General features: G+C 40.5%; 2 protein-coding genes across 4 annotated transcripts; both read left to right on the top strand.

The window, feature by feature from the left end:
* Positions 1-30: 30 nt before the first annotated feature.
* spg21 (SPG21 abhydrolase domain containing, maspardin) lies at positions 31-11,380 on the top strand. 2 transcript variants are annotated; one of them, XR_013627792.1, is made up of 9 exons: positions 31-301; positions 2,159-2,221; positions 3,380-3,541; positions 5,335-5,415; positions 8,839-8,984; positions 9,070-9,178; positions 9,733-9,840; positions 9,958-10,070; positions 10,803-11,380. XR_013627792.1 is itself a non-coding variant. In XM_078792340.1 (9 exons), exons 1-9 carry the CDS (start codon positions 125-127, stop codon positions 10,923-10,925), a joined length of 1,110 nt encoding a protein of 369 aa, XP_078648466.1. In that variant the 5' UTR covers positions 37-124; the 3' UTR covers positions 10,926-11,380. The 2 variants fall into 2 exon arrangements, 1 of the variants encoding a protein (XP_078648466.1); XM_078792340.1 differs by having other exon boundaries at positions 37-301; positions 9,930-10,070.
* A 4,317-nt stretch (positions 11,381-15,697) lies between these two features.
* Positions 15,698-21,998, top strand: nufip2 (nuclear FMR1 interacting protein 2). Of its 2 annotated transcripts, none has more exons than XM_058077744.2 (4): positions 15,698-16,123; positions 17,676-19,274; positions 19,480-19,512; positions 21,425-21,998. In XM_058077744.2, the coding sequence occupies exons 1-4, from the start codon at positions 15,976-15,978 to the stop codon at positions 21,475-21,477; spliced, it is 1,833 nt and encodes a 610-aa protein (XP_057933727.2). In that variant the 5' UTR covers positions 15,698-15,975; the 3' UTR covers positions 21,478-21,998. The 2 variants fall into 2 exon arrangements, with proteins under 2 accessions (XP_057933727.2, XP_057933728.2); XM_058077745.2 differs by lacking the exon at positions 15,698-16,123 and adding an exon at positions 16,160-16,316.
* Positions 21,999-22,932: the final 934 nt, after the last annotated feature.

Raw genomic sequence — 22,932 nt, 5'->3', positions numbered from 1 at the left:
GAAGAAAGAGAAGGTGATGTGCGTGTTTTATTTTTTAATAGAATTGTTTTTCATGTAGCATTGCTATTACTTGGTATTTTTACATCTTTGGTGTTGGTTGGTAGCAGGTACAGTAGATAGCGGTATGCACGGAAGAAGTTCGTTGCGACCAGTCATGACCACGAAGAAGACGAAGAACACGCCCCCCAAGCAAATCCCTCCCTCCCGCCCCCCTACCCTGCGAATGCGGAACTTAGCAAGTCGATCATGTGACAAGGGAGCGAGGAGGTCTGCAGAAACAGAGACGACGAGCGTACAGACGGTAAATCTTCATATTTACAGCTTAAACTTCATGCTGTATGCCACAGTTTGTCTTGCGTTTCACTGTACTACTAAATTCACAAGCCACAGCATTAAATAGTTCACACTGGACATGTTTATGTTCAGACACCAATACGATATGCTAGCAAATAGGCGGCCTAGACGATATATTTGTGTTTTTTTTGTGTGGTAAGTAAAGAATACCAGTAATAACAATCATGCAACTTATTCCTTTTATTCCTTTTTGTACTATTAACTTTCTCTCTCGTATCGCCATTTAAAAACAAAATCAAATATAATGTGTGATGTGGGTCCTGTGTTGTGAAAATTACTTGCCAAACTTATTATATATTACTACTGTAATACATAATATTACTAATTACTACTATAATACGACTACATTTGGCTGGCGACCAGTCCAGGGTGTACACCCCGCCTCTCGCCCAAAGTCAGCTGGGATAGGCTCCAGCACCCCCGCGACCCTCGTGAGGAAAAAGCGGTAGAAAATGAATGAATGGATGAACTGTCATTTGGCTGGCGACCAGTCCAGGGTGTACACCCCGTCTCTCACCCAAAGGCAGCTGGGATAGGCTCCAGCACCCCTGCCACCCTCGTGAGGAAAAAGCGTTAGAAAATTAATTAATAAATGAACTGTGATTTGGCTGGCGACCGGTCCAGGGTGTACCCCGCCTCTCGCCCGAAGACAACTGGGATAGACTAGCATACTTCCGCGACCGGAGTGAGGATACGCGGTATAGAAAATGGATGGCTGGACAGTTCATATGGCTACTAACACTTGTATGTTCCAAAATGGTGAGATGTGTAATATCATGCCAGCAATCAGATTAAGCATCAAAAGACTTTTCATTTGATACATACTGTAACTAACTTCGGTATTTGTAGTTATTTGTGTTAAGTCATTCTACATGTCATTAGTCACTTGGACACAATCCTTTGCCGTCTGGCAGTACCTTGCCCTCTTGGTGAAACGCGCCTGTGTGTCCAAAGTGTGGCAGTGGGGCTGCACATCTGCGCAATATGGCTCATTGCAGAAATAAAATCAACACAAACCCAGCAAAGTTGATAAATAGGGTTTTGTCTTTCAATATATGTACAGTGTTTTTTATAGAGTTCAACCAGCCCTATTTATGGGCTGTGTCATGATATGTCAGCGGGTCTACCCATGTTTTTAAATATGTAAAGTAGCGACAACATGTTATCGATATTGTAGAAAACCTAATGCTAAAATGCCTAAGCTACTTACCATTCAGAGACGTCTTGAAGTAACCTCTTTTCTTGAATAACTTGAATAAGTGGCCATTGTTAATCTAATTGCATGTGTGTGATGTGATGTACTGTAATTGCATGTGGCAGTCATGTTATGTGACATGTGACTAATCGTAGATTTGCACGTGTGTACAGCAGGTAGTATGCCAGGTTATGTATGATACATTAATATTTGTGGACCACAGTCCCAGAGAGATGTACCTAAAAACATGGTGCCATCATTAGGTCTACGAGTGCACATGTGTGTTACTGTGTATATTGTTTGAGTTTAATAATACAATTTAGAAATTTCAAATTGATCCAAAATTTTGTCACAATTTTTGCTAGTGAAAAATATACAGCCCTGAATTCTGAATTGAGGTGCCAGTGGCTATATTGTTAATATTCTGATGTTTTATCTACCAGTCATATTATTTGTTGCAACATGCAACATTATACCAGATACCATTAATATTAATGCAACATACGATACTGTATTCAGAACTGATCAATTATTAATTCACTATATTGACATTCATTTGTAAGTGAGTTTTTATGTTTTCAATTTTCTACTTCTGAATGTGGTCTACAGATGGAGATGATCAAAGATTCTCCAGACTATAACTGGTTTCGAAGTACAGTTCCCCTAAAAAGAGTAAGTACTCATACATATTTCCATTACAAAGGGGTGGGGTTTGCAGACAAAATGTGAGAAAGAAGTGGGAGATATGAAAGAGACAATAAGCTGTGTATATGTTGAGGTTTAATGTTTGAGGTTTAATGGGATATTTTGGGCTTGTTGAAAAAATGTTCATACACACTCAGATTGGAAATATTCATTTGTTAGTGTGGCTTGACGTCAAAACTCATTTCTGGTCAAGTGACGGCGATGTGAGTTTTTTTCAAAACTGACACCGATAATTTTCTGCTTCTCAAGATGGATACAACACTGATAACCAAGAACATATTCATTCATTCATTTTCAACCGCTTTTTCCTCACAAGGGTCGCGGGGGTGCTGGAGCCTATCCCAGCTGTCTTGGGGCGAGAGGCGGGGTACACCCTGGACTGGTCGCCAGCCAATCACAGGGCACATATAGACAAACAACCATTCATACCTATGGACAATTTGGAGTGGCCAATTAACCTAGCATGTTTTTGGAATGTGGGAGTACCAGGAGAAAACCCACGCATTCACTGGGAGAACATGCAAACTCCACACAGAGATGGCCGAGGGTGGAATTGAACCCTGGTCTCCTAGCTGTGAGGTCTGCGCGCTAACCACTCGACCGCCGTGCCGCCCCACCAAGAATATATTGTAGCTTTTTATTTTCATTTTTTCAAGATTAAATGAAACAGTGCAAAATGGTGGACGGCCCGTCGGCCCATCCATCAGAACTACCCCATATTCCCATATGGATACTGCAACTATTACATGTCATCATCACGGTATGCGCTAATTCATGATCACAGCATGGATATCAAACGATGCAACGTTGTTAGAGGTGTTTTTTACAGAGCTTCATAGTTCAAATAGATCTATCCCAATTACAGCACTCAAATTTAATTGAACTTTTCTTGTGTTCTAACGCACAGAAAAGGGAAATAAATATGTGTTCATGTTTCACATGAGGATTGTGGGAAAAAAAGTGCAGTTCCCTTTTAACTTTGCCCTCATCCTTTGACTTTTAAGGTTTAGACACCTCTATGTTACTATATCCCTTAATTACTTCTGTTGTCATCTGCAGCTAAATAGGAAGTTGCATTCAAATTCAATTCACCTTTCAACATACTCTTCTCATTTTCCCCTCTAGATTATTGTTGATGATGATGACAGCAAAGTGTGGTCCTTGTACGATGCAGGCCCAAAGAGCATCAGATGCCCCATCATTTTCTTTCCCCCAGTCAGTGGAACTGCTGAGGTGTTCTTCCAACAAATGTTGACTCTGACAGGCTGGGGCTACAGAGTCATATCTGTGAGTTGAACTGAAAGTGTGCAGTCACTACAATAAGTATGAAATACTATATGGACTTGTACAGGATTAACAGTTCCTGCTCAGCAATGTGAATATTTGTACCACAAGTGAAACAGTTATACAGTGAAGAAAATAAGTATTTGAACACCCTGCTATTTTGCTATTTCTCCCACTTAGAAATCATGGAGGGGTCTGAAATTTTCATCGTAGGTGCATGTCCACTGTGAGAGAGATAAACTAAAAAGAAAAATCCAGAAATCACAATGCATGATTTTTTAACAATTTATTTGTGTGATACAGCTGCAAATAAGTATTTGAACACCTGTGTATCATCTAGAATTCTGACCCTGAAAGACCTGTTAGTCTGCCCATTAGAAGTCCACCTGCACTCCATGTATCATCCTGAATCAGATGCACCTGTTTGAGGTCGTTAGCTGCATAAAGACACCTGTCCACCCCATACAATCAGTAAGACTTTAACTTGTAACATGGCGAAGACCAAAGAGCTGTCCAAAGACACCAGAGACAAAATTGTACACCTCCACAAGGCTGGAAAGGGCTACGGAGCAATTACCAAGCAGCTTGGTGAAAAAAGGTCCACTGTTGGAGCTATCATTAGAAAATGGAAGAAGCTAAACATGACGGTCAATCTCAATCGGAGTGGAGCCCCATGCAAGATATCACCTCGTGGGGTCTCAATGATTCTAAGAAAGGTGAGGAATCAGCCCAGAACTACACGACAGGACTTGGTCAATGACCTGAAAAGAGCTGGGACCACCGTTTCCAAGGTTACTGTAGGTAATACACTAAGACGTCATGATGTGAAATCATGCATGGCACGAAAGGTTCCCCTGCTTAAACCAGCACATGTCAAGGCCCGTCTTAAGTTTGCATATGACCATTTGGATGATACAGAGGAGTCATGGGAGAAAGTTTTATGGTCAGATGAGACCAAAATAGAACTTTTTGGTCATAATTCCAATAAGCGTGTTTGGAGGAAGAAGAATGAAGAGTACAATCCGAAGAACACCATCCCTACTGTGAAGCATGGGGGTGGTAGCATCATGCTTTGGGGGTGTTTTTCTGCACATGGGACAGGACGAGTGCACTGCATTAAAGAGAGGATGACTGGGGCCGTGTATTGTGAGATTTTGGGGAACAACCTCCTTCCCTCTGTCAGAGCATTGAAGATGGGTCGTGGCTGGGTCTTCCAACACGACAACGACCCGAAGCACACAGCCAGGAAAACCAAGGAGTGGCTCCGTAAGAAGCATATCAAGGTTCTAGCATGGCCCAGCCAGTCTCCAGACCTGAACCCAATCGAAAATCTTTGGAGGGAGCTCAAACTCCGTGTTTCTCAGCGACAGCCCAGAAACCTGACTGATCTAGAGAAGATCTGTGTGGAGGAGTGGGCCAAGATCCCTCCTGCAGTGTGTGCAAACCTGGTGAAAAACTACAGGAAACGTTTGACCTCTGTAATAGCAAACAAAGGCTACTGTACCAAATATTAACATTCATTTTCTCAGGTGTTCAAATACTTATTAGCAGCTGTATCACACAAATAAATTGTTAAAAAATCATGCATTGTGATTTCTGGATTTTTCTTTTTAGTTTATCTCTCTCACAGTGGACATGCACCTACGATGAAAATTTCAGACCCCTCCATGATTTCTAAGTGGGAGAAATAGCAAAATAGCAGGGTGTTCAAATACTTATTTTCTTCACTGTATGTGAAGATAATTTGCTGTTTGTATTTGAGTTGTTATAAAGAGACAACATTTTGTTGCTTTCAGCTTCAGTATCCTGTGTACTGGGATCTTGTGGAGTTCTGTGATGGCTTCAGAAAGCTTCTTGATCACCTACAGTTGGATAAAGTGAGTTTTTTTTGTTACACTCGCTGTAAAGCACAGTGGGACCTTGGTTATTGCAGAACGTACTCCAACTCCATCAGTTGTTCCCATAATGGCAAATATTTGTAACATTAAGTGAAAAACATGCCAGGTTCCACTGTTGTCCATCAAGCGGAGCATGTTTATTATTATTTTTTTTTTACAGATTTTGCAACTCAGTGCACCCATAAGGCGCACCAGATTATAAAGTGCAAAGTTGATTTTTGAGAAAATTAAAGACTTTTAAGTGCGCCTTTATATTGTGGAAGATATATTTTCATATAAAAGTTAAAAAATTGATCAGTTTATGCTGGTGTGTTGACAGCAACATAACAACATAATATAACTGTTATGCTACATAACGGTGTAGCGATTTGTTTTAATAATGTTTTAGATTCATATGTGATTCATGGTTACTGATACAATTGAAGGAAGATATTGTGTGTGACGCAGAGAGGACTTTCAATATTAATACAGACCTGCCAACATGTCTGAATTTGCCCTACTCTGTAAACAACTTGAATATGCTTGTATGCTTCAGTGCTCTCCATTTTACTGTTTTCAGTTTCAAGTTCAGTCTGTACAGTACAGTAAATAAATGGATATTATCAGTTCCTCAATAGTATTTCCAATTGGGCGGGGGTGCGAAAATATTTTTGGTGCATTTGCTGTCACGTTAACCGCAATAGCTGAAGTAATTAGACCAGGGGTGGGCAAACTTTTTGACTCGCGGGCCGCATTGATTTAAAAAAAATTGGGGGGGGGGGGCAGACTATATGTAAAGTATATGTGTAAAGTACATGTGTAAAGTGTGTTATAAATTAAATGTATTATTATTATTCATTAATTTTCTACCGCTTTTTCTCACGAGGGTCGCGGGGATGCTGGAGCCTATCCCAGCTGTCTTTGGGCGAGAGGCGAGGTACACCCTGGACTGGTGGCCAGCCAATCACAGGGCACATATAGACAAACAACCATTCACACTCACATTCATACCTATGGACAATTTGGAGTCGGCAATTAATCTAGCATGTTTTTGGAATGTGGGAGGAAACCGGAGTACCCGGAGAAAACCCACGCATGCACGGGGAGAACATGCAAACTCCACACAGATACGGCCGAGGGTGGAATTGAACCCGGTCTCCTAGCTGTGAGGTCTGCGCATTAACCACTCGACCGCCATGCAGCCATTATTATTATCATTATTATTATTATGTGCTTGTGTCCCTTTTTTCAGGAGCACTTTGTAAACAACAGACCACATCAAATAACGAAATTGATAATACTTTGGAAAGAACGGGCGGGCCGTATTCAAACACTTAGCGGGCCGGATGTGGCCCCCGGGCCGTAGTTTGCCCACCCCTGAATTAGACCCACAAACTGCCACTGCAATTGGTCTGCGAGCCTTAGAATATGTTATTTACCATTCACTTTAATTGGTCACGGGTCCCTAAAGGGCTGATCTAAAACAATTATTGGCAAATGCATTCACATTTTATTTAAATAAAGTGCAACCAACACTTCAGGTTGAAATATCAATGAATTAACAGGTACAATTAAGTCTCTGATTAAATTCTGTTTGATAAAACATGACATGAACTTTAATTTCACACTTCATTCACCTGTCTACCCCAAGTATTAAAGAAGTGAAACCAAAATTCAAATCGGGAAATAGTGCCTTGGGTTCCCATTGCTTTAACATTGTGTCAAGACAAAAGCTGTGGCTGGTATCAATAAAGTTGATTGATTACTTTTTAAACGACATTAGATCAATATATGTCATCCAGCGGGGCAATTTGCTGTCGATTGTAGGAATATAAATCGATACATTGATATAGTAGATGAATCGTTACACTTCTAGTATCATAACAGGTTTATTTGATCTAAAAAAAGGTTGACTATAAAGACAGCTGGGATAGGCTCCAGTACCCTCCGTGACCTTCAAGAGGATAAGCGGTAGAAAATGAATGAATGAATGAATGAATAAATATCATATCAATATCAATAGCATAAATTTTTGGGAAACATGTCAAAACATATAGAAAAAGTCAGTTTGTTTTCACCCACTAAATGTGGTGGGAAAACCATGTTCACAAACAGGCTGTTGTACTGAAAGAGGGAAAGACGCTGAAAGGTACAAACGACATGAAGGAGCATCTGCCGAAGCGCAATTTTGAAAAAAACATCATTAGCATACTGATGTTTTCTTCCCCCAAATCACGAATGACTGGAAAAGATATACAAAAGATACAAATATACAATTGTTTTCTCTCACATCAGAAATGACTTAATAACGGAGCAGCAATACAATAATAGTCTTTTAAGTCAATTGTTCACATAAACAAAGAATGTACGCAAATTACGACAACATCAAACAATGTTTGAATCTATTCAAGGAACCCTTCAAGTAATCACAGTCTGAAACTTGGGTGAATGCGGACAAAGGTATGGACTTTGAACTGGAAGGCTACGAGATGACCTGTTATAACAGGAACGACACAAGGGAGTGGCTGTGTATGTGGACAAACATCTGAACTATAAAGTGGTAAAGAACATTAATGTCATTTGCTATTGACAATATATTAGAATGTATTACGAATAAAATGAAATGTTTGTGGATTGGATTAAAGCAACCTAAGTCAAAAAACAAATTTTCATATTTGGAGACTTCAAAATTCATCCTCTGAATCCACATAAGAATAAGGTAATAGATTACATTATAGACACACTGTTGAATCCACAAAGCTATTTAATAATGCTTTCAGCATTCACACAATGAACACAGAATTATTAGTGTTAAGTCACCATGATATTGTTTCGGATATATGGAGCACATAATCTGATCGTGTATAAACAAAGCCTGGAATGTGGACCAATTTACAGATAACTTGCTTTTCTATTTATAGTTCTTGTTTCCTAGTCAGTACAGATTGGTGTGCTATTACATTGTTTTGGAGTGGGCCCGTTATTTCTTGATAGTGGCGTGGTGAGACGCAGGGAAAATAGTTTGTGTTACCTGCTACTATTACAATGTTGCTGTAGCTTGATTTATATACAGGTCCGTTATGTAAATGAACATTGTTCAGTTTTGTTTTGCTTAGTTTTTTTTAGGGCTTTATAGTTAAAATAGGTGTGTCCCGTTATGTGCATTGTTAGCTCCCACGTGCAAATGTTTCTGTTTTTGTTTTTTTGCTATTTTTCTCTCTTTAGAAGGTGCAGAAAAAGAAAGTCGTGTGGTCATGTTTCACTTCATGATTGTGGATAATGGGCAAAAATCCTTAAATGTTGGGCAGTTTTCCTTTAAGTTCACAAACTGGAAAGTGACTTAAAGTGATATTCTTGTATATGCGGGTTTTTTTCCCCAGTTTGTGCCTATCTTTAATGATGATTTTCTTTAACTTTTTCAAGGTACATGTTTTTGGCGCATCATTGGGTGGCTTCCTGGCCCAGAAGTTTGCAGAGTTCACATGCAAGTCCCCTAGGGTGCACTCTTTGATACTGTGTAATTCATTCAGTGATACCGCCATCTTTAACCAGACATGGACAGCAAACAGGTTGTCACTCTTTTTTTTTTTATCTTGTTGCAACTGTAATATCAAATGAAGTAACTGTGATGTTTTTTTGCCTATGTTTGTGTAGTTTTTGGTTGATGCCAGCTTTCATGTTGAAGAAGATTGTTCTGGGAAACTTTTCTAAAGGACCTGTAGACCCAAAAATGGCCAGTGCAATTGATTTCATGGTTGATAGGGTAAGGACTTTTGTGTTAATTTTATTATTCATTGAAAATAGACCTGTCTGTAAATGGATTTGCTTCATACTATACTCTGGGTTTATAGTCTCTCTGATTCCCTGGCTTCTCAATGGGGTGATGGCATAAACATTTTGTAAATCCTTCTTGCGGTTTGGCCGCATTAGGTGCACAAAAATGGGAATATTAAGCTATAATATTAATATAATTAAGATGGTTTGCTCTGCTATGCAGATTCCCCATTGCCTAGCTGTCAGTGGGGGCCTGCATTCCAGTGCATGCCCATAATAAAATAGACATATTATTCTATTATTATAGAATAAATATTGAGGAATATTAAGATGAGCTGCTCTGTATTGCAGAGCCCCCATTGACATAGTAGCTCCAGTAGTAACTCCTCTCAAAGAGCTTGCTTCTACACAAAGAACCAATTGGACTATATTATATCTAGTCGAAATTCTCATGCTCACCCCACAAGCTCTGTTTTGAAATTGTAGTACCATGGTAATTAAGAAATTGCTTCTTTTGTCCCTTAATGTTTTTATGTGCTGTAGCTGGAGAGCCTCAACCAGAGTGAGTTAGCATCAAGACTAACACTGAACTGCCAAAACTCTTATGTGGAGCCACACAGGATACATGATGTTGCTGTGACTATTATAGATGTAAGTCTTCAGGCAGCAAAGTGTTTATCATGAATACCTACTGTAACTCTGATCAAGCAAAGTTAAGTGTTTGTCTTCACACTCTATAGGTTTTTGATCAAAGTGCACTCTCTTTAGAAGCAAAGGAGGAGATGTATAAATTGTTCCCAAATGCCAGACGAGCTCACCTGAAAACTGGGGGAAACTTTCCTTATCTTTGCAGAAGTGCAGATGTCAACCTCTTCATCCAGGTATGGTCTTTTGGTATGGAATTGTAGCTTTCAAGTTGCCTGATTAGACTAGCTTGTCATTTGTTGTCATTTTGATTGTGTGAATTAGAAACTGGACTATGCAGGTGTTATTCCAGATGTAAAAGCTCCTAATATTTGATCGTGGTTAATCACATTTTGTCCAGTTAACTTAGAATTAATTGCATTTAATCACAAATAGAAATACATTTTTATCTGTAATAATAAGTAGCGGAAATCTCTTTTTTATGTAAAGGGATACAAATTTCAGAACTATGGGCCATTATTTAAAACAATACAGTCAGCAAGCATACTTTTGTATTACTATTTTTCTTTATTATTAGCTCTTAAACTCAGCATTCAGCAAATACAAAATGTGAGTGAGACCTATCACACTGACACAAACATGTTTTTTTTAATTACAGTGTATTTATGATACTGTTTTTAAATTCAAAATGTTTGTGAGTAAAAAAAGCTTATTTCAGAACAGTCAGAAACGATTATTATTAAATATTTGCCTCGATGCACTTTTCCTGAAATGCACAAATGAAAATACCTGAAACACAGGGCAATAGCAATTGTCGTAAAACATTGGACCGAAATTGCAAGTAAATGTTCATTTTATTTTCATTTCATTGTGAGTTGGGTGTCTTGTGACATCCCTAATTGTAATTATTGGAAAGTAGCTTTTGTTCTGAATGCATTTTCACAGGCATCCACATATTCCTTCTATAGGTTCATTTACGTCAGTTCCATGGGACACGTTATGCTGCCATTAACCCAGTGATGGTGATTGCTGAGGAACTGGAGGTCCAGGAATGCCACATGAAAACTTGCCAAGAATCGGATGAGCAATGATCAACATTTTGTAGCACTGCACGCATTTCACTTTTTGACAAAAAAATGAATTTGAGGACATTTGCTACAATGTGGTTTTATTTTTGGGACAGGTAAAGTAAATGCTGGTGTAGCTTTGTGTGTGTATATATATATGTGTGTGTATATATATATATATATATACACACACACATATATACATAAATACATATATATATGGCTCTATTTTTGTGGACCAAGCACACTGCGCCTACACCATGCCAACAGGGTGTGGCCAGTTCACTTTGCCATTTTCTTGAGCAACTTAGTCCAGCGCAGCGCGACATAACCACGCAAGACCTGCCAAGGGCGCAAGTGGCAAAGAGGGAGGAGAGAAGGGTTTAACACAGCCAAGTGTAACCTTAACCAATTAAATGAACACCTCTCACTGCCTTTCAATGTTCCTGACAGCTCCATTAAACACAGCAGCAGGCTAATCCAGGCATCATACTTGTGATCCACCAGAATGCTCTACATCTCCAAATAGGAGAACCTTTGGTGGTATATTCTCGGTATTTCATCCTCCTTGAGAAAAAATGAACGGTAAAAAAATATATACAGCCAAATTTTAATAACCAACGTTATATTAATCTTTGTTTTTAGTTATTAGTTGTTGTCTAAGGGGTCGCTTTGAGTTTCACACGTGTGTGTGTGTGTGTATATAATGTGTGTGTGTTTTATATATATGTATATATGTGTGTGTGTGTATATTAAGGGCGCAACATCGTGTATTTCTGTCGAAACATTTGATACAGTGGTCACGTTTGGGTACGAATGTGTATCAAACAATATATACCACACATGCAAACTCGACACGACTGGGTGATAGTTTCATTCCGCCTCCTGTGATGTAACTAACTGCTGCACACTGTTTGCTTGCGCAATTATATATATGATATACAGTTTGTTTTCTTTCAGCTTTTTTCCTGATACGGCGTTGCCACAGCTGATGGAGCTTTTTGATCTGCATACTATATGTTATATTCAGATCTACTTATCTCTGATCTGCCTGCTGCCCAGCAAAATGAGCAAAATGCACTAAATGGATATATTTTCAGTTGACAAACAAAAAGTAAAAGTGCAGTTATGTTTGCAACATGTGCAGTGTGCAAGTTAGCCAGGGCTCCACCACCAGCAAAGCAAACAATGTTACAAATGTGTGGCAACACCTAAAAGTAAATCACAAAGAGGCATGTGAGAAAAATGTTCGCAATTTCAATAAAATTCAAATTAAAAAGGCAAGGTATTTTTTTGTATCGAATGTATTGAACCTGTAAATTCTCCTGTTTTCTATGGCATGTGGTGTTTCTAAAAATAGAACAGGTGTACATAATCTAGTGGCCCATTTTTGAAAGTTTTTGTTAATAGCGTCGTCATGGTTACACAAACCTTTCCAAAAAAATAAATACCGACCAAGTGCCTAACGTCATGATTCTGCCAGTGTAACGTGTGGGGGTCCTTCTTGCAGTTTTGCCTGCATTACGCACACATAAATGGGATGATTAAGCTATAATAATAATAGCTAGACGGGAGGAATATTAAGATGGGCTGCTCTGCTATGCAGAGCCCCCATTGACTGCTACTTTCCAGCTGTCAGTGGGGGCCTGCACTGCAGTACATGCCCATACAAATAGATACTACAAAATTCCAGCTGAAATTTTGATGGGCATGTAACCTGTGTTGTGAACCTTGGGCCCGGTGTCTGTTGTGCCACGCCGCCAAGCATTCTGCATTTCATATTGCAGGAATTATTTTGCACAAACTATTTGTAAAAGGCATCTATAGTGGCATCACATTAAAAGTGAAAGCTTAAATGTGTTTCTAGCTGTGACTTGACATCAGCAGTTGATTGCAAAGTTTAAATCCAAACATGTTTACATGTCCAAAATGAGAAAAGAATTAACATTTGTTACGTGCCCTTGTAGGCATGACCGTTCCCAAAAACATGTCCACATAGACCATCTATGTCTGTTATTTCTCAAATACAAATGTGTGTGACTTTTATAATAAAGCAAAATACTCTGTCCCCTCATATAGCAGAAGATGGATGGAATGCAGTGGAATATTAGCTCGTATGAACTTGTATAAACTTGTCTATCATTGAGCTCATAATAAATGAGCAGCAATTGAACCCCACATGAGCAAGCACCTGGCTACAAAGGCAAGGAAAAAATCCCTCTTGGGAAGAAACCTTGTACAGAACCCAGGCTTTGTGGGGCGGCCATCTCGACCGGTTGGGTTAGAATAGAAAAAACCTTTAGTACAACATAATTATGTGTAATATGTGGTAGGTAACTATGTATTAAAACAGGTATGTAAGTGTTGACATGTCTGGGAAATGTTTGTGTAGGATCGTCTTTTCCCTAAACAAACACACACACACACACACAAACCCAGTAAAAATTATATCATGACTGCATTTTCAACTGTCAATTAAAAAAAAAACTCAACACACCTTGTCGGTCGTGTCCTGCAGTTGGTATGCAGAATGCTAGCTGACCCTGTTCTCTGTAACTGGAAACACAAATCACCAAATCACAAATCTGACACTGTATCAGAGTGATATCAGCAAAAACCCTGATCAGAGCTTCCCCAATATATAGACTCAACGTGACATATTGCGGAAAAGTACTGTGACTACTACAAATCTATGAGCTTTGCGGTTCTCATACATATATAGGTATGAATGTGGGTGGGAATGGTTGCTTGTTTATATGTGTCCTGCCATTGGCTGGCGGCCAGTCCAGGGTGTACCCCGCCTCTCGCCCAAAGGAAGCCGGGATAGGTTCCAGCATACCCCTCTGACGCTTGTGAGGATAAGCAGTATAGAGAATGGATGGACATATGGATTTAATCCCACCCTTGCCCATGTCCATTATTTATTATTCATTCACATCATAACTTTTACATGGTGACACTTCATATATTGCGTGCTTCCATTCTGTCATGGTTAGCATGGAGGCCACACAGTCAGGAGATGGGGAACACCCGGGTTGGAATCACCGCTTGGGCATGTGGCGTTTGCGAAAAGCTATGGAATGAACACAATCAGTTTTTTATTCCAAAGTGAAAGAGCTTCACATTAAAACAATCCACAATTTTTACCCTTGCAACTCACATCTAGCCAAATTCATGGAGGGGGTCTCGTCACAATGCTCATTTTGCAAAATAGAAGAGGAATCAAGAAGGCACTTATTCTACGAATGTCCCATTTCTCAAACATTTTGGACCGAAGTTTATATTTTACTTTTTATGTCTTTTAATACACTCATGGACATCAAAATGGAAATGGTCTTGTTTCTACAATGCAACCTTCGTAAAGATCTGCAGAATGCTGTAAAATGTCTTTGTTTATTAGGAAAATACCATATTCACAAATCCAGAGTCATGTTATGTAAGCCAAATATTCACCGGTTTTCTGCTGAACTGAAAATATTATATGAATCACTGAAGCTGATATTCAAAAACAGAAAAGCACTAAAAACCTTTCATACATTGGAGAACGTTCTAAAAACAATTCATATGAAGAACAAGCTTAAGTGACATGTTTTCTATTATTTTTATTTTGTTGTTCTTATTTTCAATATCCCTCGCACATTCCTTTCTTGTTATTTAATTTTTTTATTTATGTTGATATTGTTCTGTAGAATTGCACTTTTATGTTCCTGTAATTCTGTTTATACTGTTTTGTAATTGAAGATGTAATAAAATATATATTTTTTAAAAAATCTCTGGAGTTTGCATGTTCACCCCGCGCATGCGTGGCTTTTCAGCGGGTACTGCGCTTTCCTCCCAAATTCCAAAAACAAGCATGTTGATTGGCGACTCTAAATGGTCCATTGGTATGAATGTGAGTGTGAATGGTTGTTTGTCTATATATGCCCAAGTACTTTGGCATTTTCGCTCCTCCATTTAACTTGATGTAAATGTTGCAGTTGCAGAGCCTTGAATGTTCCCCTGCTTCCTTAAGTCGGGGGCCTTTTTGCTCACTGACATATGAACATTTGTGGCACTTATTGTTGTTTAATTTTATGATGATTGTTTCTGTCAGGCATTGCAATGCATGAACCAATGTTGACATCCACATTGATTGCAGTAAGCAACAAGCCACATCATCTTCTTCTCTTTTGCCAACTATAAAGCGGTCACTGATCATTTCACTGCACCGTTACCTCAAAACACAACACATTAAGAACAGATGTGATAATGAAAGATTTGGTATTGCATGTTGTATGCTTTTCTAGTATTTTGTGGTGATTTTGTTATTGTTTCACCTAATATTTTTTGTTACTTGCTACAGAATGTTCAGGGCTACACTTTGGAGTGAATGGGGTGGAGTGCATGTTTGCACTTTGTGCCACTAGATAGCGCTGTTGTTCCTTCTATTATTTTACTGACGTCCAGTAACTTCATTTACAGTAACATTTGATTTCAACCAAGTCTTATTTGAAATCACGTTGATTTGCTTTTATTTTGTCTTGAACGCCATGAATCGAGATTCATACATTGGTTATAGTGATGCTTAGGGGCTATGTACTCACCTTTAGTAGAAACTGTACTCACACAAATTGATGTAGATTCATGTGCCTTGCCGTTTTATTCACAATAAATAAATAATAAGTGTCAGAAGACACAGGTTTAAAATATATATTTGTTTGTATGTTTGATTTTCCATGTACAAATGGGGACCCTGCTCTAAAATGTTTTGGAGACGTGGCAGCGCCTCCGGTCATATGATTTGAGTCGAACACCAACCCCGTCCGAGATTTGTAACACTAGCCTTATATTGTTGTCAAATGTCCTTTGATTTTGTGCAAGATGCTTAAAACCCCTCTTAGAACATCTGCTTTGCAACGCTGCACAAAGACTAAATGTGTAATATAGTAAACGGTGACCATGTTTAGACGTTGGATGCTGACGTTTACAGTCTGCAAATAGCTTCCGTTTGGCTCTGGCAGTGATTGGACTGCTCCGCACTTTCCCCGGTGAGCTAACGTAGCGCTCGAAAAAGTCCCACAATTCGTACTGTTCAATGGAGGAACAGCCCAGAGATCGGGCAAGGGACAGTCTAAACCAGCACCGCGGAGACGACACAAGCCCTCCTCGACAGACAGCTTGCCTAAAACATGATCAGAGCCACTTCAAGCGCCAGCATCAGGAAGCGAACGCGAAGAAAACAGGTTGGGCCATCCGGAAAAGTTAGCTATCACTTGCTAGCCTTCGTCTGCTAACCCACGCTAGCCTGAGCTAATGTCAACTCGGTAGTAGCGAATGCTAATGCTAACCAGTGAGATTTAGCACTAAGCCTACTTGTTAGCTTGTAATTCAAGTTTTCGTGTGTTTTACTGCTGGATTTCGGTGACGCCCTACAGGGTAAGTTGCATATCGATTAAAAAATATAATTGGCCGTAGTCTCAGAGACGCTTAACCGTGTGATTTATGGCTCTATCCAGAGCTGACAATTGCGTGACAGTTGTAGCTGGTGGTGGTTTGACATGTCGCGAATTGACCTTGTGAGCCCGTCTCCGAGCGCACTGTGTTTTTCTACTGCATGGAATCACTGGGCCCTTTGCGTTACGACAAGTTGAAGTCGTGGCCATAGATTTGTTCGTTTCAGAACGCTCGAGTCCCGTTTGGGAATAGCAGCCGGCTTCGCTGGAATGTTCTGAGCTGCCATTTCCCGTCGGCCATGTTAGAACTTAACTGAGGGCTAATGCTATAATTAACCGGTTAGTTAAGCTTTGATTTAACACAACGGCGCCCTTTCACTGTGACATACATTAACACGCGTTACATTGTCAAGCTTTGTGCCGCCAGGTGACCAGGTAATGATGTAGTGTGCCTTTTGGGGCATGGATATGTGAACGTAAAGCCAAGCCACATAGCTAGTTGACATTAGCGAATGCTAGCCAGCTTTGACAGGCCTGTTGCGTGTTGTATCGGCCCTGCAAAACGCTCAATTACTTGAGGAGTTGTAATTTTGAAACATGCGTTTTGGACAGTGCATATTATACGAAACGTCACTGTATACCTTTATTTTTAAATGGTGTCCACACTCTAGTCTCTCTGCGTTAGCAGGGCCAGGCTGTGTGTGACTGTAACAGTGGACTTTGAATGGTAGTCACACGTTGACAAAGCAGTTCAATGGGCACACCTTTTGTGTTAATTGTTCACATTAATTTGCCATCAGCTATCAGACATTTTTTCCTCATTATTTAATAGCCATGACAGGAATGCTGTTGACTTGATATGCAGTGTTGCTGCATATCGCATGTCTGTAATATAACACACACAGTTCAACATTGGAGGTGTCCACATGTATTTTTGGATGACACTTTACGTTTAAACCAGCGTTCCTCTCTTGTCAAGTCATGTTTGTCAACTTTGACCTCAGCTTCAGTTGCCAGGAAGGAACAGGAATGTTGCTTTGAAGGAGCAAATAGCTCTTTAAAGGCTTTTAAGGCTGTTTTACTTTGCTTTCTTCTAGAAAGCACTGACGGAGATCAATCAACAGTTTCTTGCGGTCAGATTTTATTCAGTAGTGTTCAGTTTTAAAGGTAATAATGACTTGGGTGAAATTCATGCGGTGACCCAGGTGGCAGATCATAATCACTTTGTGACCTCAGGGTGCGGCATTTCTCATCCCTGAGGTATAAATTAGATGATAACTTGTAATGCCTTTCTGTTCAATTTGGCATTTGCTGTTACTTTAAAAGGGTTTCTCTCTTCTAGGCAACAGAAAAATAAGCATTGCAGATGAGGAGGTGGAGAAGAGTACACATTCGCCAGATACTGTTGGCATGCCGCATCCTCCGAACGGCAATGGGAACAGACACACGACTCATGCAAACGTGAAGCAGAAGTCGACGCCAAAACTGTGCACAGCAGTTCCCAAATTGAGCAGCAAAGGACTGGACTACAAAAAGGCCATGGCCCTTCAAAATGACAAGAAGGCCGTGGACTTGAATCATCACGATGATCAGAAAGACTCAGTGTTGCTTCAAAATGGTGTTGCGCACTGCGGCATCATTATCAACGGCTTCTCAAGCAAGGACACTGAAGGCAGCAGCTCAGAGGGCGGGTATTCCACACCCAAGAAACGCAAGGCCAGATGTAACAACTTGAAGAACAATGAGCAGGGTGACACTACGCCAGAGCCCTTGGCTTTTCAAATCCAAGCACCTGAGAAGGCAGGGACTTCTCGACTTTCTCGTAAAGTAGAGACTCAGTTGGTGCCTAGACGGGCTGTGGCTTCTGAGGCCTCTGTGGGGGAACCTCAGAGGAAGAACTCTGATGGGAAAGCAGGGGGTAAAAAGACTGAAGAACGACACAAAGCCAAGGCTTCCTCGCCTTCAAAAGAGGATTCGTGGACGTTGTTCAAGCCCCCTCCAGTATTTCCTGTGGACAATAGCAGTGCTAAAATTGTTCCCAAGATCAGTTATGCAAGTAAAGTCAAAGAGAACCTCAACAAAGTAGCTCAAAGTGGAGCAGAGGCACTGCCTCTGCCCGTGAGACCCTCACAGGTCCCCATGTCTGCTATGAAAACCATCACATCAGTTAGCTTTACCAATGGGCCTGTTTCTACGAGTGGAAATGGCTGCCTCTCAGTGGGTACCTTTTTTGCTCCTGCTGCTAGCAGTGTTCCTGCCACCACGTGTGGCGAGAATGTAGCGTCTCCTTTGGAAAGTAACTGTAGCTCAACTAGTAGTCCCATGTTCCAGGGAGACGCGTATGAACTGAGAAAGTGTTCTCTCTTCGTTTACCCTATAAATATGCAACACATGCTCCCCAGTGCTCGTCACCTCAACCCACCGGCTGCTCAGACAAATCAGAAAGCCTTGGGAGAAATCTTCCAGAATCAGTGGGGGCTTTCCTTTATAAATGACCCCAACTTGGGGCAAGAAGGGGGCAGTGGGCCGGCGCCCACTGAGGACAACACAACTGTGGTGAGCCCTCCAAGGGAGTGTCTGGCTGCTGAGGCCAACAGTGGCCAGCCATGTTTTGAGGTGGGCCCCTTCTTCTTGGAGTCGGGCACAGAGAAAAGGACTTCTAGCCCGTGCAACATGTTTGCTGCTCGTTCTCCACCTCTTCCTCGCATCGCAGGTGAAGAGGAGGAGAGCATGCTGCAGCCATGTGACAGAGAAGATTCTAAACGTTCAGGTTCTGCTATGTGTGACCCTGGTAAGGAAAGTCACGCTAATCCTGCACAGGGCCAGATAACCACGGTGTTGTTTGGCTCCTCTGAAGACCAGGCCCTGTCTAAAGATGTGGGCCGACGGCAGAGCTGGGGGTCCTTCGACATCAAAGCTGCTGTCACTTATCACACTAAAGGTAATTTTTATGTTTTAGCTTCAGATTAGTTGTCTAAACGTAAAACGGTGGTTTGCGGTGGAATTAGCTGTGGCTAATCTCCCTAAAACACTTGTCAGGTTTCAAGAGGTTTTTACGCTCAATCGAACTGATAATCTCTGCATGAAATATGCTTCTTGATGAATAATTGCTGCACATTGACTAATGTTTTCTTTTTCCTCAACAGAAATGGAATTCATTTTCAGTTTGCAAAAACAACGTAAGTTGGATTTCTTTCAGCTTCTTATCCTTTCTAATCCTTTTATTTGACCAAAATAGTGATAGAAGCATTCATTTTAAAGTGGACAAATAAATGATTTGAGGCAATTTGTCAACATTCAGATAATAAGGTTTGCACATTTGGAAGTGAGCCCTGAAAGAAGTTTGGGATGGCTCAAAACGCTTTGAAAAGACATGGTAAAACTGCCCCTTTGTGATGTCACAGAAGGGCAGACTTCCTTATATGGGCGGGGCTGTAAGCCAAATAAACTCTCTTCCCTCCCCCAAGCTCTGCTACTCTGTTGACAAAACAAACTCTGTCAGAAGTTATTGTATTTGGTAATTCCCAGCAAGAGAAAAATATTTTCATCCGTCAAAGGCATTTCACACGTTTTTTTGTGAACATAAACATGGAATTTCCCTCAAATGGTTGCTGGAGCAGCGCATGCTCACAGGGAAAGGTGCATTAATTTCAGACATGATGTGCCTTCATGCGCCGCCCTTACGTCCGGCTTCTGAGCTCCAGCGCATCATCTGAGATGTAAATCATAGTGCCTGAGACTCTCCAACGCGATAGTAATATTGAAGGCTAATGCACCATACTAACATAATGTGAGCCGTATGGAGGGCTAGCTTTCTCTTAATTATGACTACTGTGGCAGTTTATTACCATGGTAATGTGACTTCATACAGGATTTATTTCATCTGCTAAAACAGAGCACTTAGGGAATATAAAAACATGATAGCTCACTAATCAGTCACTGTTCATTTCAATAATGTGTAATGGAACCAAGTGTTTGTCTCACTCACTTAGTTGAGAGTAATGTGTTCCACTATTTCGAATCAGCCGAACCATGACTTGGTTTAGGATGTATAAACACACAGGCCCGATGGCATGTAGTCTTAGTCAGCTTGAACTGGATTAATTCATCTACAAAAGCATCAAGTAGTCTGTCAGACCCAAGAAGTTCCTATGGACAATGTGAATTTTGGAATAAACGGGTTATTACACCTTCACAATTCTATTGAATAGTTTAGGGCAGACCCTTTTCTGTTATGTTCTGTGCCCAACACTGCAAAGTCCACAGTTAAAATTAGTTTGAGGAAGAATGAAGACTCTTCACAATGAATGGCTAAAAATGTTATGTTAACAATCCTGTAGTTGTCACCAAACAGTAGAATCTGGTATTGCTGCAAAGTGGAGACTGCGCGCTTCCGTTTTGACTTTATTGCAGATCATGTTAGCCACACTACTCATTACTGCAACCATCGGTAAGGACAAAGATGGTATTGGTCTACCTAGCGCTGGGCGATATATCCATATTTAAAAAAAAAAAAATATATATATATATTTCTGTTAAGCACGATACCAAAAACAAGCATATTGCTCATATCGATAGACTGGATTTCATGGAGAGGGCTCGTGTTTCAAGATGGTGACACCTGAGTGCAAGCTAGTTACGACATTGAACAGTATATTTAACTTTTTCTCTATTTAAAAAAGAGAATATCCTATTTTTTCAGTGGCTATTTTTTCTCTAATATTGTTTACATAAAAAAAACTACACACATATTTGGCTTTCACTTTAGTCGAAATTCAGTTTACGGAAAAAATATTGATATATGTCGTAATCGATATTCTACCTAAATATATCTGGATATGAGTTCTGGTCCATACTGATCAGTTTACCTGGACGTAACAAAGCAGACTGTTGTTGGCAAACTCAACCACACACGCACACACCGAGTCAGGCCACCTGACTCTTTGTGATCTACAAAGACGTTTGTAGATCACAAAACTCTACAACGCAACTGCCTGGCTGCTGACCCTCTAAGCATTGAAATGATGGTTGACCTTTTTGAGATGCACAATAACCCCAGCATGTGCTTCTTGTCTCCTCCCTCTGCTGCAGATCCAAACAGAGTAGTGGTTTATGATGAGACCAGGGACGGACCTGATCAGTGAGGTAGACGTGGACTGTACTGTGGCTACGTCTCTTCTGGGTGCTGTGGTTATCTACCTTGGGAATCATGCTCACCTGTTGGAGTGGAAGAAACTGTGAAAACACTTTCTAGTTAACTGTCATTGGCTTTTTGAGAGGGCATTGGACAAACACTGATGCTTCGCCAGAAGGATAAATGAGATTGATCGGGTGCCTCTTCAACGCAACAACCGGATCCTTGCACTCTTTCGGGGCCAGATGGTCATGTGAGAAGGTGCTGTGGACCCCACCTCATTAGCCTTTATCCTGTTGGGATGTGACAGACTTGCATTTTCTCTCATGTTTTCAAATGAGTTGTATAAACGCACAGGCTTGAATGCACAGAACACGCATTGCAATGACGCCTTTGAATGGTGCAATTAGTCTGTGTACTTATAGTGGAGGCCAAAATCATGTCTTATGTCCGCAGGGCAAATCAGAACCCTGCTCTCGTGTTTCACCCGACGTGTGTTGTCTTCACGGAAATACAACCCAGGTGGTAACATTTCACTTGTTTTTCATTGTCCTTCAGAATCACGTCTTTAGGATTCATATTGCTTATTTCTTTCTTGACCTTTTTTTTGTTTTCTGCTGTGGATGTCCCGCATGTTTACTGGTGGAAATTAGACATCGCTGCTCGCGGTGACACAAGACATGCAGTGATGTCTTCTGTCCAAATGTGTTGAAATGTGAAGAGTTTTTCTTTTTTTATTTTAAACCGCGGCTAACATTGTTCGCGTCTACGTGTGTGTTCTAAGGTGATGTATTCTGTTTGGAGGACCATAAATATCTTAAGTCTTGGAAGCCCAAATTGTCATCACCTCCTCCAAATCAGTATTGATTGTTAGTATTGATTTGACCGTCCAGTAGCAGCGATTTCTTCGCTCCCATTTGGTTAACGTGTGGAATGTTAGCACTTTATGTAAACGCATTTCTTAAAAGTGGCTCTGGGCTGTTACTCCTCACAACAAACACAAAATGATTCAATGTAACTCAGGTAGTGTTGATGAAGCCATGACTACGTTATCCCTTCCCTTCATGTCCTCCAAATGGAATCTGCATACGAGTCTCTGATCTGACGAAATATCAAATAGTTTTAGCAAAAGATGCAGTCATTAATCACTCGAACCTCTTCCTCTTTGAAGTATGTCGTATTTCGTTTCATGTATGCTAGCCTGCAATCTGAGGGTTCATTTGCTGTTTCGCATATTCATGATGAAGTATTCTTGATTTTTTTTTTTTCCCTGAGCGAGCACCCAATCTGGCTCCCAGCTCTCAAGTACACTTCTTGCTGCTATGGCCTGATTAGGCTCCCCCCGTATAAGGCATCTTGGTGTTTAACTTTAGTGTCTAATCTCAGTTGGCTTCCTGGTAAAAGTGTTTTTTTTTTTTCAACAATTGTCTTCTGTGTGCATGCGTGCGTGTGTGTGGGAGGGAAT

The sequence above is a fragment of the Doryrhamphus excisus genome, linkage group LG1 (genome assembly GCF_037039965.1).
Source record: "Doryrhamphus excisus strain RoL-2023G ecotype Guam linkage group LG1, RoL_Dexc_Guam_v1.1, whole genome shotgun sequence".
Classification (NCBI taxonomy): Eukaryota; Metazoa; Chordata; class Actinopteri; order Syngnathiformes; family Syngnathidae; genus Doryrhamphus; species Doryrhamphus excisus.
Note: the sequence above shows the minus strand (reverse complement) of the source record. Positions and strands in the feature narration are given on the sequence as shown.